Genomic DNA, 17,672 nt, shown 5'->3' with positions numbered 1-17,672 from the left:
TTTCATTCTTACCAGTATGTGCAGGTATGTGTGTATGTGTGAGCCTCAGTTTCCTTATCCACACAACGGGAATAAATACTTCTTTCCTGCCTTTCTCAATGGATGTTAAGAGACTCGAAAGAAAACCTGCTCTACAATCACTTAGTATTGGCAGTGCCTGGGCCCTGGAGCCAGGCACATATTTACTTGGAGAAAAGAGGCAACTCTGGCCACTCTGAGGAAAGGGCAGTGCAAAGGTATAGGTAGGAAGGGCAAGTCACCAGGAATCCAAAGAACCATTGCTAACAGATATCCATTTCTTCTCACTATGAAAGATAACACTAGAAGTCTGTCCCCTGAGGACATCTACTTCAGGACAGATGTGTTTGAACAAATGTGTTCACAGGTCCACACTATAGGAGACAGTGTACACTCATGGCAGACCCCAGGGAGGTGTGATAGAGTATTTTGGGGATGAGCGCCTGCCAGGATACAAAACTTTCTGCGTTGAGATGATTAAGAACCAAATTCTGGAGTTTGAATACCCAGGCAGGGAACTCAGCTCCACCACTTCTGGCCAGTGTAACTCTGGAAGCACAGTTAACCTCTCAGTCTCAGCTTCCCCGTCTATAAAATGGAATGATAATGATGTTTAATTCATAAAGTTGTTGTGAAAATTAAATGAGACATGAAATATTTATCACAGCACCTGGCATATAACGTTTCCAATAAACACTATTGTTGACAGTGATGATGTTATTGACATCATCATTCCTCCCCACTTCCGGGAGGAGGCCATGTGGTGCTAGCGAACCAGAGGGACCTGGTTAGAATTGAAGTGCCACCACTAACCAGCTACATATACTTGACCAACTTTAATCCAAATGAGCCTCAGCTTCCTCATCTATATAATAGGGTCAGTAACATCTACTTCAAACAGACACCCCATGAGTGGTTAAGACTTTGCCTTCCAATGCAGGGGGTGTGGGTTCAATCCCTGAGCAGGGAGCTAGGATCCCACATGTCTCACAGCCAAAACAAAAAACAGAAGCAAGATTGTAACAGATTTAAGAGACTTTAATAAAGTGACCCCAAAGCCACAGCTGGCCTTTAGCTAGGTTTTCTCAGCCTACACTGTAAATACATAATCATGCAGGTAGTGCCAAAGGGTATACACAGGAAAATAAGTCTTCCTTCCACCCCTGCCCTCTTCCTTGAGGCAACCACTATTTCCAGTTTCTTGTATATCTTTCCAGAGCTAATCTGTGCAGGTACAAATGTGTGTGTGTATATGTATATGTGGCTTCCCTGGTGGCTCTGATGGTAAAGAATCTCCCTGCAGTTCAGAAGACCCAGGTTCGATCCCTGAGTTGAGAAGATCCCCTGGAGAAGGGAATGGCTTCCCACTCCAGTATTCTTGCCTGGAGAATTCCATGGACCGAGGAGCCTGGCAGGCTATAGTCCATGGGGTCGAGAAGAGTTGGACATGACTGATCAGCTAACACTTTCATATATATGTATGCCTCTTCTTCTTTCAATAAATGGTCCCAGCCCTTCCCTGGTGGTCCAGTGGTTAAGACTCCATGATTCCAATGCAGGGGGCATGGTTTGATCCCTGGTTGGGGAATTAAGATCCCACATGCTGTGTGGCAAAAAAAAAAAGCACTTATCAATAAATGGTACCTACCAACATAAAAAATAAATAAATGGTCTGTTACACATTGTTCTATGCCTTACTTTTTTCACTTAGTTCACCTTGGAGATCTTTCCTCACCTATGTACAAAGATTCACTTGATTCTTGGTTATGGCTGCCTAGTATTCCATTGAATAAATATTTCATGACATTCAAGCAGACTCCTAATAGTGGACATTAAGATTACTTCTACTCTCAAGCAAAGCCACAGTGACTATCCTTACACATCCATCATTTGGTCATCTGCCTGGTCACATTTTTTAAAAAATTTAAATAATTTCTAAATGAATTTCAAAGAAAAACTAAGATTCCTCATTACTCTTAAAAAATTAGACAGCTAGCCATCACTGGCCCCTACTTCAGCATGACAATCCCATCCTTTAGAGAGAACTTTGTCCCCTTGCCTGTTGTCTTCCCAGCCATTTCTGCCCCCACAGGCATCTGTGTTTATGAACCCCCGTAAGACTTATGAAATTACATGTGCAAATAGTGTCTGGTAGCCAAAAAATGCTATTATTACTCTCTCATGGGGAATTACTCATCTACAATTTTTCAAATGGGCCTGTCTTAGGGGCACAGGTTCTTATGTTCACACATGTGGGGCTGGGGTGCCTTCTTGTTGCATGTGGGAAACTGGTGGTCCAAACAGGAAGAGGAGTCATGCTCAGAGGCCCCTTGCTCACAAACCTTCCACATCTCTGGAAGAGGAGGGGAATTCCTTCATATATACACTGCTCCATTGAAAGAAATTAAGACTTACCTGCCTGTGAGACTTATGCTGGCAAATATAGTAGCCATTTTCCACATTTAAATTAAATAATTAAATTCAATTAAAGTTAATTTAAATACATAGAATTTAAAATCTGTTCCTCAGATTTTCAAGTGTTCAACTGCCATATATGGTTAGTGGCCACCATCTTGAAGTGCAGATACAGAATATTTGCACTATCACAGAAAATTCCACTGGACAGCATCGTTCTGGACTGTAAGCTCCATGGAGGCAGGGGCTATGTATCTCTTGTATCACCATGACCCCTGCCAACCACAGAACTGACACAGAGAAGGCACTCTGTAATGGTTGTTGAACTAATGGCTGAGGAACAAATAAATCAACCAACCAAGGGCCCAGAGGATTTACAGCCAGAGGTTCCTCCACAGCACCCCACTGAGGCAGGTTTTTAAGGGGAAATAGGATGGGCTGGGTCATGGAGGACCTCAATATAATACTGGAGCCTCAATGTCCCCAGAGAGGCCAGCAGGGTCACCCCTCAGGACTGAGGCCTAGAAAGGAAGTAATCACTCACAGATGGTTTTTTGAGTCAGAAACCTGTGTTCTCAACATTCCTGCTGTTACTCTTTGTGAGGTCTCCCTCCATAGAATCTGAATAAAAGCCCCTTCTGAAATGCCCCCAATGTCTGTGGGTCTGAACTGGGGAGGCCTCATTAACTCCTGAGGGTCAGTGCAGAGCATCTTCAGTAACTGGTTGAGGGAGCTAAGTTCTTGCTGGTTACTTCCCCACCCAAGCCAGAAGGTGTTTCCAGAGGCTGTAGTGCCTGATTTGTTCCTGCCTAAACCACGGTAACAGAAGGTAGAGGACAGGGCCTGAGAATCTGGGTAAGAGGACAAGAGCGTATAGTGAGCACACTTAGATTTTTAGAAGCTGTGACTTTCTGCCCTTATGTTTGTACGTATTGGGGGCCAGGTGTGTGGTAGGGAGCTATGTATGTATTGGGGGCTGTGTGTGGTATGAGAGGGGCTTAATGTGTAGTGAGATCAGTTACATGATTACAGTCAGGAGGTATGTGTGGAGTGTGTATTGAGGGCTGTGGGTTGGAGGCTGTGTGTGTTGGGTGATGGGCTGTGTGTGTATGAGGGTGTATATGTGTGGTGGGTCTGTGGTGAGGGGATGAATGTACTGGGGGCTATGTGTGTGCATGTGTGTAGTGTGTGTATGTGTGGTGGGTTGTGTGTGTGTTTGTAGTGTGTGATGGCTGTGTCTTTCCTGTGGCCTTGCTTCACTTTCTCATGCTCCCAGATGTGGGCCAGAGTTGACACCTGGAATCAACCTGGGGACTCCCACTGTGGAACACCTCCTCCATCCACGAGGGGAGGCATGAGCTGCGGTCACAAACGGCCCTTCCTGCTGCTTGGTTCTGGCAGGGCAATGGGGATGCTGGGTGGGGTGAAAGTAAAGATCCAGAGAGACAGACCGAAATGGAGACAGAGAGACAGATAGGAAGAGAAGAAAGACCTGACCAGGCCCTTGAGACCAGGTGGGAGACACGGGGTGGACTGGGGGGCCAGGGGTGGGTGGTGCAAGGAAGAGTGTGTGAGTAAGTGTTCTAGGAGGTGAGGGGAAAGCAGAGAGACAATGGATCGGATCGAAGGCCAGAGGGCGAGATGAGAGGGAGAAGAGAGCGAGAGAGGGATGAGAGAGAGAGATTGATGGGAAGTGGGGAGAAAAGAGCGGTGGGGAAAGCAGAGACAGTGGATCAAAGGCCAGAGACGAGACCCGAGAAGGGGGAGGGGGAAGAAGGGGCGAAGGGAGGGGGCTCGGCGGGGGAATTGCCGGGCGGGCGCTCGGGCGCTCTGAGCCGCGCGGCTCCCCGGGGAGACGGCAGACACTTTGCGGAGATGTTACTCCGGAGTTGGAGACGATGATAAATATGATAATTTGTATAAAATCTGAATGGGTCTTGTTTTCAGGGAGAATGCCTCGGATGATGAATGGGCCCGGCTCTCAGATAGATGGCTGATAAAAAGTGTATTGGATTGTTGAGAGCGATTTTAATTCTCATTCTCTACCTGCAGATGCCGCGGCCGCCGCGCCGGGCCTCGTTCTACCTCTCGGCCAAGCGCGCGGGTCGGCCAGCGGCCGGGCAGGCCTCGGCGGCTCAGGAGGCTTCTGAAATGACTCTAATTACAGAGTTATTAATTTTAAGAGGAGGGTGAGCGGGGGGTTTATGATTATTAATCGAGTGCGGGCTCTCGGCGAGCGGGGCGGAGCCGGCGGCGGGCAAGCGCGCTCGAAGCGCGGAAGATGCGCTGGGCTCCGGGCAGCTCCAAGCCTGGAGGGCTCCGCGGCGGCGGCCACCAGTACCGTTTTGCAGACTGGCTGAGGATGCAGAGGCTTCCGAGCGCAGTCCGCATCCCTCATCTCCATCCCGCATCTGACCTGTGGTCCAACCTCTAGCCCTGGTCCGCGCGCCTGCGCAGCCGAACGTACAGCTTTGCGCCAGGGGAACAAGTCGGGTCCGCAGCCCCAGGTCCAGGAGGCGCGGCTTTGCGGCAGGAAGCTCACCCTCAGGGCTCCCAGCTCCCACCCGTCAACCCCAAGCCTGTGACTGATGCAGTGCGGGGCTCCTTTAGAGACAAACGAAAAGAACAATAGCATTTATGCGAGCCCCTACGTGTGCCAGGAGCTGTGCTGGGGGCTTTATTTCTTTAGTTTCGCCGGGCAGAATGGATGAGCCTCCTCACTCAGAGGAGGAAACTAAGAGAATAATTTGTTCTTGGGAGGGGATATATTTACTTTAAGGATGCTGCAGGCAGCCTTTCTCTCCGCCCCACCCCCGCCACCCCTCAGACAGCTTCCCCTGACCAAGTGCTGTGGGGGGTGGAGGGCGGAGGAGGAAACAACAGAGAAAACTCTCTCTTAATTCACATCCATGCAGTCACCTTCATTCCTAGTGTCTGTTCTGGGTGACCCAGCGTATTGCCTAACACATTGTCCATCTTGGAGGAAGATTTTCAAAAGACTGGGCTGCAACCTGGGAAGGCAGACACCCAAAAGTTCATAAATGGTTTTGCTCCACAGCACTGGCACTTTGGGTATAATATCTGCCTGGCCACAGTGAGTATTTTAAAGAACTCACAGATCATTGAGAAAAGGCCATTCGGTGTAATAGGTGGGGAATTGGTTAAATTCCAGTTAAAAAAAAAAAATGAGACCCCTCCAAACCCAAAGGCCCAAAACCCTCCTCCTGCCACACACATTCATTTCTGTCTCACTCTTACTGGAAGGGTTAAAGATAGTTTCCACAGTCCTGGATTATTCCAGAACTTCTTCAATTTCTGCCTTTGGCAAAGATAACGCCTGCTCTAAGAGGAAAAAGACAGACCTCTGCAGGCTTAGGGAAAAGAGCAACTATAGGATGATTCTAGCATATAGGGGAAAGGTACCTGTCACAGTGGCTGTTCTGTGGACCCAGAAGAGCCAGTAATGAGGATGGGCTCATGAGTAGGGTCCTTCATGCTCCTCTGCAGTTCCCAGGGTGCTTTGGCCCAGCTCATGGGGATTCAAATGGGACAACCCAGGTCAGGCTTGTAGGTGGAGGGCATCAGGTTCAATCCAGGGAATTCTTGCCATGGCTGGTGCTCAGGATCAGGATCCATGAGGCCCGATCAGAGGCTAAGCCCAGTGGCAGGGAGCCCCCCACCCCCACCCCCACCCCATATTGAGGTTGCTGGCCTGGAAGCTGGAAAAGCCTGAGGTCTCATGGGAAGGGACAAGGCCTGGCTGGAAAACTCTTAGGGTGGGGCTCCCAGCTTCTTGCAAGGCTGGGTGAGGGCTGCTGGCCCTGCAGCCTCACAGAATTGGCTGGCCAGGTCACAGGACCTAACTCTGGGTTTCCAGATTCAAAGGCTCTGAGGAGAGAGAGAGAGAAGAGAGGAGAGAGAAGAGTATAGAGATGGTGAAAGGTATGAGGATTTGGAAGAAGAGGGGAGAAGGGTTCCTGGGTTTCACCAACTGGATGTGCTGAAGGACCCACCCAACCTCTGAACCACAGCCTGTGTCTCTTTTCTCTCTGACTCCGCAGTGGGCCCTAGGAATACTTGGCATAGCATGTGCTTAGGAGCATAGGTTATGGAGGCAGTATCTGGGTACAGATCTTACCTTTGCCACCTATTCGCTGTGTGATTGTGGACAAGTTACTGAAACTCTCTGTGCCTCAGTTTCCTCATCTTTAAAGTAGTTAGGAATAAATAGTAGGCAGAACACACAGAATTAATGTATGCAAAGCATGTCTAACATGCAGTAAGCTCTCAGACATATTGGTTTTTAGTATTTTGTTCCAGTCAGACACCTGGTCTTCCCTCTGGATCAACAACTTCCCCGAATATCTTTATATTACTGCTCTTTATACCCGCTGACACCCTGTGCCTGTGCATGAGACAATGCTCAATCAGTGTTTGCCGAGAGGTCTGGGCATGGGGTGGGCTTCTATATGTCAGTGGTTACTATACCCCATGTTTAATACCACCCAATAATTCCCCAAGTCAAATATCCTGTCCTTACTTTATAGATGTGAACACTTAGGCACAAGGAGTTCAAGGGATGTGCCCAAGACCAGAAAACTGGTATGCTTTGGAACTGAAAGAGGGGAGGGGTCTACCTCAGCTCCATCTTTCACTCTTAGATGCTGCTTTCTCTGTCTTAGAGTTAATGAGAATTTCCTCTCCTGTGATGTACATGGGACTGCCTGGTAAGGGTGCGTGAGACAAGGGGAAAGGAGTTGCCTCCAGATATGATACATGGGGTTTCCACTTATATAACCACTGAAAGGGAAGGGTTTGCAAGGGGATGGGTGGAGGGGGAGGGGACAAGAGGGGAGGGGGAGGCGAGGGATCAGAGTTGAGACTTAAGTTACCCAGAGACCCAGACAGACCTTAATTTATCATCTCACCCCACAATATACACACACATCCAATCTGTGCCTGAGTCTTGACCATCCTGCCTTCATCTCTCACATCTACCCTCTCTTCTTTATTTCCCTCAGAGGTTTTTGTTCCAAGACCTCTTATCTTCTCTTGCTGAGACAGTTTTCCCAGTCTCTGCTGCTTTCTCTACCTCCAGCCCACCATCTACATTTGCAGTGGTCTTTCCTCTCCAGATCAGATCTTTTCTCTTCCCTGTATAAAATCTTCCAATGACACTCCATGGCCTAAATGAGAAATCAAAACTCCTTTGCAAAAGTGCTCCTTGATCTAGGCCCTACCTACCTCCCAACCTTGCTCCCCTTGACTCAACTCTCACATCCATATTGGCCTCACAGAATCCTCCCCACGCTTTTGCTCCTAATCTTCTGCCTGGGAATATTTCAGCCAGGTATCCCCCGCATTTGGTGTACATTTCATCATCTTGCAAGACCTCATCTGTTTACAAAGCATTCTCTGACACCCCCTGTGTCTCAGTCACCCTTCCAGTCCATATTGTGACACTTTCTGGAGTTTCTTGGCAAAAACTTTCTTTTTGCCACCAGGTGATATCCTCCTTAAAAGCAGAGCCAGTGTGTGATTTATCTACTTAAATATAATAGTCATATATGGATGTGAGAGTTGAACTATAAAGAAAGCTGAGCACCAAAGAATTGATGCTTTTGAACTGTGGGGTTGGAGAAGATTCTTGAGAGTCCCTTGGACTGTAAGGAGATCCAACCAGTCCATCCAAAAGGAAATCAGTGCTGAATATTCATTGGAAGGACTGATGCTGAAGCTGTAGCCAATACTTGGGCCACCTGATGCAAAACACTGACTCACTGGAAAAGACCCTGATGCTGGGAAAGATTGAAGGCAGGAGGAGAAGGGGATGACAGAGGATGAGATGGTTGGATGCCATCACCAACTTGACGGACCTGAGTTTGAGCAAGCTCTGGAAGTTGGTGATGGACAGGGAAGCCTGGCATGCTGTAGGCCATGGGATGGCAAAGAGTCGGACTCAGCGACTGAACTGAACTGAATAATAGGGAAGAAAAAAATCTGACTCCACATTAGATGTTTATTTTACTTCAATCTTTGTATTCTGTTGCTTTTGCTTTGAGTTAAAAATGTTGCCTGTAGCCTGAAATATACAGGATAGCCCATTCTCAAGGCTCTGGTCTTTAAAGGTACAACAGGTTACCATTCATACAGAAATACAAAGTTGCAGAACAAAGAATAGCATTTGCCTTGTTGAAGATTTATAGGGACCTGACCTACATGGACAGCTGCAAGAACAAAGGATTCCACCACCAGAAAGTTTGCAACAACCAACCACGCCCCTTCTTCACCTTGCCTTTAAAAATGCTTTGCTGAAACCTTTCAGAGTTCAGGGTTTGATGGGGTCATAAGCCACCCTTTCTCCTTGCATGGCCCTGCAATAAACCTTTTTCTGCTCCGAATTCCCAACGTTTTGGTGTTGTTCGGCCTCACTGTGCCTCAGGCATACGAACTTGGGGTACAGTACCATAAACCCAGTGTCCATCACAGAGCAGCCCCACGTCGTACTAACTGACTGACCAGTGCTTTCCCACATAAGTCAGCTTGGTCACTGCCTCCTCCCCAGCCCAAAGTGTTCTGGTCTAGATATCAGTTTCTCCTGTCCCTGTGAAAAAGTTGGAATTGACTGAATTACCGGTTTTCTTCTTGGAGGTATTTAACCCCGCCCCCCGCCCCCCGCCCCCCCAACTCCTCTAGTCAGCTCAGTGGCTGAGCAGGCTAGAGGAACAAGACAGGAGGAAGGGGTAGAAGCCCGGAGGAGGGGCGAAGTGGGCTGGACCACATTGACCCGGAAGTCCCAAAGGTTGGAAATTTTGGGAATGCTTGTCATCCTGGGGTCTGCCCGGCTGGCAGGGAAGCCTGTCTCTCCTCACCCTCTGTTCACACGCGCACAGAGGCCTTTCCGGGTCTCCGTCTCCTGCCTGGCGTCCTGAGGAAGGGCCAGAGGACAGGGGCTCGAAATGACTGAGACCTGGGAGGGAGCACTCCCACGAGGGTCAGACCGAAGGGGAGACGCTCCCTAACACCCTTGCTCTGCCTTTCCCTCCAGCCCGCATTTCCACTTTTCATTTCTCTCTGCTTCTCTTCTGCACGTTCCCTACCCCCTCCCCCGCTTCTTTCTCTTCTTCCCTTTCTTCCTCCCCAACTTCTGGCCTGGGCAGCCCAATGCCGTGCCAGGCCCCTAGAGCCAGCTGAACCTGCGCCGCGCCTCTCTAGCCGCGGGAAGGAGAGTCAGGAAATGCGCCCTCCGCTGGTGCGGGTCGCGGTTCTCGACGCGTTACTTTTTGCTCGTAGCTGTGCCCCTGAGAGCCCTCCTGGGCGCTAGGAATCTGTAAGGGGGCTGGTGGGGGAGCGGGTGGTGGAGCAGGTGGACCCTGCCAAAGAGTATGTGTGGTAGTGGGAGGGGGGTTCTAGCTACGGGAAAGCTGGTCTCTGAGCTAAGCAGCAGAAGCCTCTTCTCTCCCAGTCCTTGGCTCCCTTCGCGCTGGGGCAGAAAGTTCCTGGTGCCCAGTGCGCGCCCAAGAAAGAGCCGTGCGCCTTTTATTTACTCATCCGCTCCCGGCCATCTATCCAGGAGGACATCCCACACGCAAACTCCATTGCTTCCGAGGGCAGATACTCCTGTGCGCCCCGTGCCCTGGAACTTCAAACGGGAGTCGGGTTCTACGCCGACCCGGCCTAGAGCGCTGAGGGCGCAAACTGCGCTCCCGGGTCTTCGGCCCTTGGGCAGGGAGCACTGGCCGCCGCGGGGCGCGCTTCCACAGATGAGCCTCGCAGGGGAGTTTTGTTTTTTTCTTTTTTTGATATAACAACAAAAGCATTTGATCTTTTGGATTTCTTTTATTTCCTTTATTCTTTTGTTTCCTCCCTTTTCCCTAACCTCCCCCTTTCCCTTCCTTTTCGTTCGCTTTTTTGTTCTCACTCTGTCTCTGCCTCTCTTCTCTCGGTCCTTTTCTGTACCTCCCTCTTCTATTTTGGTCCCGACTCTGCCTCTGAGTCCCTGTCTTTCTTTGGATCTCCCCTCCCTGACCCTTCGCTTTCCCTGCGCGAGGGCTGCAACATCTCCCTAAATCGTTTTTCCTGACTTGGCCGCCTCTTTCTCACTTTTTCGTTTTCCCGGCTGCCCCAGTCTGGCGGGCTCGAGTCGGGCTCTCCCGCCGCCGCCACCACCGCGTGATTTATTCGCCTCACCCGGCGGAATCAGGTGCTGAACTGAGCCCCGGAACGAGGGAACAGATTTCTCCCAGGAAGGGTTTTGTGAACTAAACGATGCTAATTATGGGGTGGGGGACGCGCCGCCCCGAGGAGGGGAGGCGCGCCGGGCGAAGGGAGAGGGCGCGCCGGGCTAGGGGAGAGGCCGGAGCCGGGCCGCAGCCTTCCCAGGCCGCCTCCCCTGCGCCACTCGCCCCAGCATTCGCCTTTCCCTGGGAACTTTCCCGTCTGAGTTAACTATTAACCGCTGGCGAGAGGCAATTTTCTTCGGAATTTCAGCGATTTCCTTTTCGCGGTGGAGGCAGATTAACATGCAAATGGTGAGATGCTCGGCTTGAGTCTGCGCGCGGGTGAGGATGCCTCGGCCCCTCCAAATAGTGTCCCTCGCGAGGGCGGAAAACTACAGCCCGAGCCACCCCCCTTCCCCGTCCGTGCCGGGTCACCGAGCGGTGACCGAGCCAGTGCCCGGCCGGTGCCCGGGGTGAAGGTGGAAAAAGCCGAACAGCTCGTGCTTGGGGGCGGGGTTGAGAAGGGAGCTTAACTGGGCAAGGCCACCCGAGGAACCCGCGACCGACACAGCCTGGTCTCTACTTGGGAGTCCAGCACCGGGGACGCTCTTGGAGGGGTTGGCCAACTTGGGAGGAAAACCCTTTCCCGCCTGCAGAATCGCTAGACTGTCGATCGCTTCCTCCCCCTTTGCCACCACCGAGCACCCCAACACACACACACACACACACACACACACATATCCTGCTCTGGCTTGCGATCGCAACAAACTTTGTCAGACTTGAGCCGCTGGGCACGGGCTCTTCGCCTTTCCCTACTTCCCTCCTTGCCGGCCGCTCTTCCTGGAGCAGGACAGGACGGCGTTCTGGGCTTCGGAGAGGACCGTATGGGAAAGTCTGGGCCGAGCCTGGCTGGGACTTTAGCCTCTGACCACCCTCCAGACCGCCGGACACCCAAAGCACTGCATGGCCGAAGGCTGCTGGTGGCCGCGGCCCGGCTTGGCAGGGCCCCTAGCTCATGGCCCCACCGCTCCTGGGACCGGGCATGCCGGGGGGCGCTGAGCCCCTTAGTATTGCCTCCGGCAATACTGCCTCCGGCAGTGCTGGGCCTGGGGCTCAGTTCTGGACTGCCAGCCACTCGCCCGAGCAGTCCTCTCTGTATTCTCAGCCTTTCCAGCTTACTTCTCTCCTGCCCTCCCCCGCCCCCGCCGCCTAGCAGCCTCCATTTCTGGCGAGGCTGCCTCTGTCTCTCTGTCTCTCCCTATCTCTCTGTCTCTGTCTCTCTTGTTTGTTTCAACGCGCGGACACTGATTGCGCCTTATGAAGTTCTAACTGGTTTTGTGTCAGGAAGATCTTTCTCGCTGCTACCCAGCCTGGCGTGACGGATTAAACATCAACTAGTTAAATAAAAATTAATATCAACTGCCTCCTAACTTCTAATGTCATGTTGTTTATAACTAATGAACTGATTAGGGGATAAACACATCACGGAGACATTCGGCTCTCCTGCCTGGGCTCCGCAGCCGCCCTGTACCCACACCCCAGTACAGCCTCCGGCTGCCAGGCCAGGAAGAAGGCGGGGCTGGAGGGGCTGCCAACTCCCCGGGGCTTGCTCCTCTGCCTACCTTTTTCACTTTCTTTCCCTTCCTCTATACGTTTCCTTTTCTCAGTCCCTCTTTTCCCTCTTCTTTCTTCCTCCTTTCTTCCTTCCTTGAATTCTTCTTTATCCTCTGCTTCTCTGCAAGGAATAGTCCATCAGACTGACTCTGGGTTGTGTCTGTTTGTGTGTCTCTCTCTGATAGTCTGGGCCCCCAGCCCCCTTTCTCTGTAGGAATCCCTACCTCTCTCTTCCCTCTTCTCTACCCTCATTTGGATTCATTCCTCCCCCAGCACAAAGTGTAATGATTAAAAGCATCCTTGTGACTGGGCTTCTGCCCCACGACAAAGCAGAAGTCTGCAACCTCGCCCTCAGCACTTTGTGAAATACTGACACACCCCCTCTCCAGTTATTTAGGGGAACCGGCAGGGAGCTAGAATAAGTGAGGTTGTGTTTTCTGTTTCTCCTGTGTTCAATCTGGAAGGAGATAGAGAAAACAAAAGTGATTTCGAAAACTTTCACCTTTCCTCTTGTCCCAGAAGCAATTAATACAGGTTCAAGTGCTAAGTTTAATTTTTAAAGAAAGAAAAACTACTCTTGTGTCCTTCCTCCATGGGCTTCAGAGCCCTCTCCACACACATCCACCCCCTCACACCCCTAGCCAGCCCTAGTCTGACAAGAGTGGCCTCCTGCAGGGCTCTTTTCCTAAAGATACTTAAAGAAAATCACAATTGTCATCATGACAACAATAAGGCAGGAAAGCAAGTAATCACAGACCTGGCCCCGGTGATTTTTTTTTCTCTAAGAAGCCACAACGTTTTAACTTGGTTTGCCCTGGACCGCAGGGTCTGACAAGACAATAACAACAGAAAAAGCTTTTAAAACCAATTTAGCACACGTGAAAATGTAATTCTAATGAAGAATCAATAGGCTGGCGGATCATTTTTCCTGGGACTCCTTGGAGAACCTGAGAGAGACTTTCAATCAATGGGGCGGGCAATGAGCAGGAGGGCCCTGAGAGACTGTGTAGGACAGGGGTGAGGCCTGGGAGACAAAGAGAAGGCTGGAGGGAGGCTAAGGTACAGGGCCTGCCCTTTGACTGGCATCACTTTGCAGGTCTCCAGAATTCCCAAACCTCCAAAAGTATCAGAGCCAAGAGCTAAGAAAACTTCCTCCTCTTGGTCCCACTGGTATGCGACAGGCTGCTTAGCACAATGGCTTCAGCTGCCTTCCCCTGGGCCTAGGCCCCAGTCCTGGCACTGCCCCAACCTTGGGCCCTGTGTTCAGGTAACTGTGACAAGCTGGCTCAGGAGCCGGCAGGGACACTAAGCTGTGTATGTGAGTGTCCCCAGTTCAAAACACCTGATTCCCCACTGGGTGCCTCCCTGCTTGTGTGTGTGTGTGTGTGTGTGTGTGTAATGCTGGGTCTCAGTTCCTGCTTCTGAAAACACAGGAATAAAAGCAATGAATATGTCTGTGGTCACACTTCACATTCTATCAATCATTTTCACCCAAGTTTCTCAAGAGAAATATGGGAGAAGGGCAAGGATTATAATCACTATTTTAGAAGTGGTAACAAAGGCACGAAGAGCCTTGCAGAGGAGGTGTGACTCAGCAGGTCATGGCCCATGTGAGTGGGTGACAGAGAGTCTATGTGTGTGAACATCTCACTTGTGTGTAATGGAATAACAGCGTGAGAATGCATTGGGGGGAGGGGATAGACTAGGGTTTCATTTATACACATTGCTCTCCCATCCTTGTCCTTGAGAATAGTGTTCTGTGTATAACAAAAAGCAAAAACTTTTTTTTTTTACTTCTAAGTTTCCATACGCTTATATTGGAAAATCATTGTTTGATTTTTTTAAAAAGAAGTTAAGAAGAAAAGAAACCCCAGCAAAGTCTGATGTTTTAAATTACACACTGGTGGTGAGATGGTAACTCGGCCATGATTTGCCTGAAAGAGTAGAGATTCATGGTCCTGGAGTATGATTTTTTTTTAATTTAAGCTGGGGAGGGGAATTTCCTGGTGGTACAGTGGTTAGGACCCCAAGCTTTCATTGTCAAGGGCCCTGGTTCAACCCCTGGTCAGGGAACTAAGATCCCAAAACCTGTGCGTGGCAAAAAAAAAATTTTTTTTTTAAGTTGGGGAGCCATTATATGGGTTTGGCCTCTGGGTGCCTATGCCTCTCCAGTCCTGAGGTGCACAGTCTTTTTGAAGGAACTTCAACTGAAGTATCTGGGACTCTCGCTAAAGAGCATCCATTACTAAGTGGTCTTGGTAGGCCTTTCGGACCTGGGCCTCGGTCCTTGCTTTGGTGCCTTCTGCCTGGAGCCTGGAGGTGTTTGTGCAGGAGATGGGACCAGCCACAGACCTCTGCCTGCACACTGGGGCTCACCCAGCACTTATCTTGCCTGCTTCTCAGTGTTACTCAGCATGTGTAAGCAAAGGCTGCAAGAGAGTGGGAGGCCCAGAGCAAGTGAGTGGGAGTGTGAAATGGGGCAGATGAGAAAAGAGTTCCTGGGGGGTAGAAGTGGGAGTAGTGGTGCTTGAGAAGTGTGTGAGTGTGTAAGAAGGAGTATAAGAGGGTGTGTGTGGGCAAAGTGGTGTAGAAGTTTGAGGGAGAACTTGTGACCAAGGTGTGAGAGGTGTAAATTCCAGGTTGGGAGAGCCCCGAAGTGGGACAAAGCTCAAGTGAGCCTTTGATCAGGGATGGAAAGCATGAGTGTGCTTGAGAGGTGTGAATCTGAGAGTCCAAGAAACTTGGAGTGAGAAGACCAGAATAATGCGGAAGGGGGTGGTTCAGACGGGTGGGCCTCTGAGCACAGCCGGAGCCAGGGAGGTTTCTGGGCTTTCTCCCTTTCTTCTGAGCCTGCCTCATCTCCTGAAGGCAGGGAAGCCAGAACCTTTTCCTTTTATTCTGATTTTTTTTTTTTTAATGAAGAATGGAAAGAAAATTTGGAGCAGGAGAGGCTTGTAAGGGATTTAGCGAGCAGTTCCACAATGTATTGGCGACAAAGAGTGATTATGTCGCCCAAGAAAGTTGGGGTGCGTCTGTAGGAATCTTGGAAACATGTATTAAGACTAAGGCGTGTGTGGCAGGCGGCGGAGCAAGTGCTGGTGGAGAAAGTGGCAGGGGGCGAACGCTGAGCGTCGTGGAGAAGAGGAACGCACAAAGTTGGGGAACGCATGAGAGTGAAGACGCCCCTGCGTGTAAGGCTGGCGACTGACGGGAGCGAGTGACAGCGAAGAAGAGGGGGGTGGGGTGAGAGGGTGTGCCGGCGTCTAGGCTGGGGATTCGGTCTCTGGGTGCCTGCGGCAGCGCGGCGGCGGCTTGCCTGCGGCGAGCTCGGGGCCGGGGTGCGTGTGCGCGCGTGTGCGCGGGACGGAGAGCCTGGGGCTCTCGGGCGCGTGGCTGTGCCTCGGCGCGGCCGGCTGGGTGAGCGCGGGCGCGAGCGGAACGCACAGCCAAGGCGGCGGGCAGCCCAGGTTATCTGAGCCGCTCGGTCTTGGGTGACTGCGCCCAGATCTCAGGGCGGCGGCGGCAAAGGCGAGACGCGCTGTCGGGCCGCAGAGAAGCCGAGAAGCGAGACCCAGGCCCAGACGGCAGCGGCGGGGAGCAGAGCATGGAACAGCGCGCGGGCCGGGCAGGTAAGAGCGAGGAGGACCCTGAGGCGCCACAGGCAAGGGGGTGACTGAAACGCACGGGGGCGGCCAACTGAGGACTCCACTTCTCTTTATTTCTGGTGCTTGCCGGGCGGCACGGCTGGGGACTGGGACCCTGGGGCCTCTTTCCCACCGCTGAGGCCTCCCGCCTTCCGTCCCAGTGTCCTCTAAACCGACGAAAAACTTTCCACCCAGAAAACGTGAGTTTTACAACTTCTCTTGGTCTCTTTGCAGAATCTGGCCTTTGCTCTCTTGCTTTGAGTTTAGGACTTGATCTTTCCCCTTTGCTTTCCTTCAGTGTAGAAATATTTTACCCGACTTCCCCCAAGTTGGGAGCACTGGGAAGGCCTTAGTTTCTAATGGGGATGGAATGTGGGTGCATGTGCCTGTGTGCTAGTGGGTGGGGACAGGCTGTGTGCACAAGTGTCTGTGCACATGTGTGAGGGTCTTGTGTACTTGAGTATGAGCGAGAGTGTAAGCACTGGTGTAGATAAAGTGTGTGGAGAGAAGGTTCCTCCCAAAATAAACAACTCCAGGGAGGCCTGGGACAAGAAGAGGGATGGCAGGCCCCAGGGGACCCGAGTAGGGAGGAGAATCTGAAGCTCTTACCCAGCGGGCTAAGGCAGTGGAAGGCTGTTCTCCCTCTCTCTTTTCCCTCCCCCAGGACGGCCACCTCCACTGTCTGCCCACTAGGTTTCCTGATGAAGCACAGGGTGGAAAGCCAGGGACCCAAGTTTAGTTTCAGATTGTCAAGGAGGGAGAGGGTTGGATCAGGTTTCCAAGAGTTTTTCAAATAATACCACAGAGGTCAAGGACTAACTCCAGACCTTTTTGCCTCACTCCTCTCCTTCTCCAAATCACCTTCTTCCTCTCCCTCCTCCCCACATCTACCAGCTCAGGCTCTAGTTCTTTCAACTGCTTATCCACCCTCAGCACTGCCCTTTCTGTAGCTTCTTGGCCTAGTCCCTCGGCTACCTCCATTCCCTCTTGGGGGCCTTGTCCTCACTGGGGGAACTTGGGTCCTCAGGAGTGTCAACTGGGGCCTCTTGGGCTTTTAGGGATCTGGGCCACCCCTCCGCACCAGAGGTTTAAGTAGGGAGATCAATAGCAAACAGTTGTAATGATCTAATTAATTATGGCAAAATTAAAAGCGAGTACAAAATCAATCTCTGATGGTGTTGAAGATGGAATTCAATTGAGAGCCCATCTGTGCACCCCCTCGACCGTATAAATATGCAGCCCAAGGACAGACCTAATGGCTGGGCCTTCCTGGGAACCTCTCTCCCCCTTTCTTCCCCTCCTGCACAGAGCTTCTCTCTCCCTCTGAATCTATTTATTTTGCCTCCTACCGCCTCCTGCCCCCACCCCTCTTTTCTTCCCGGTCCTGTCTGCTCAGGCTCACGACACTCCCACTTTGCCATTTTCCCTCGTGGAAGGCGGCTCTCACTGCCTCGCAGGCCTGGGGTGTATGGACCTGGCTCCCAGTCCCTGTAAGTCTCCCGGAAGACATAGCCCGACCCAATCCCCAGAGCCTCGGGAAGGAGAAGGCAGAGCGGTGGGGGCATCCTGGGGCACCTCTCCGGGCCCTCATCTCAAGCTTCCTGGCGTTGGGGATACTCCACAAGAGGCGAGGGCGCTTACCCAGGGCCGCCTGCGCCTACCTGCATCTGCCCGATGATCCACTCTCCCGGCGCGGTCGGCCCGGCGGCCGGGGAAGACCGGCTGCGCATAGCATTCCAATTTTCCCTTCCCTCCTTTCCCC

The 17,672-nt window shown here is 51.5% G+C and overlaps 1 protein-coding gene across 10 annotated transcripts in view; it reads left to right on the top strand.

Annotated features, from left to right (window-relative positions):
• Nucleotides 1–15,120: 15,120 nt before the first annotated feature.
• The window catches only part of PAX2 (paired box 2), a 90,322-nt gene continuing 87,770 nt past the window's right edge, over nucleotides 15,121–17,672 (top strand). For 3 of the 10 annotated variants that reach the window (XM_027528656.1, XM_027528658.1, XM_027528657.1), the window contains exons 1-2: nucleotides 15,122–15,457; nucleotides 15,772–15,895. In XM_027528656.1, coding sequence (XP_027384457.1) covers nucleotides 15,434–15,457; nucleotides 15,772–15,895 — 148 coding nt within the window. In that variant the 5' untranslated portion in view covers nucleotides 15,122–15,433. Of the gene's footprint in view, nucleotides 15,458–15,665; nucleotides 16,111–17,672 lie in introns of those variants that run through there. The other 7 variants (XM_027528664.1, XM_027528663.1, XM_027528661.1 and 4 more) reach the window with 4 other exon arrangements.

The sequence above is a fragment of the Bos indicus x Bos taurus genome, chromosome 26, assembly GCF_003369695.1.
Source record: "Bos indicus x Bos taurus breed Angus x Brahman F1 hybrid chromosome 26, Bos_hybrid_MaternalHap_v2.0, whole genome shotgun sequence".
Lineage (NCBI taxonomy): Eukaryota > Metazoa > Chordata > Mammalia > Artiodactyla > Bovidae > Bos > Bos indicus x Bos taurus.
Note: the sequence above shows the minus strand (reverse complement) of the source record. Positions and strands in the feature narration are given on the sequence as shown.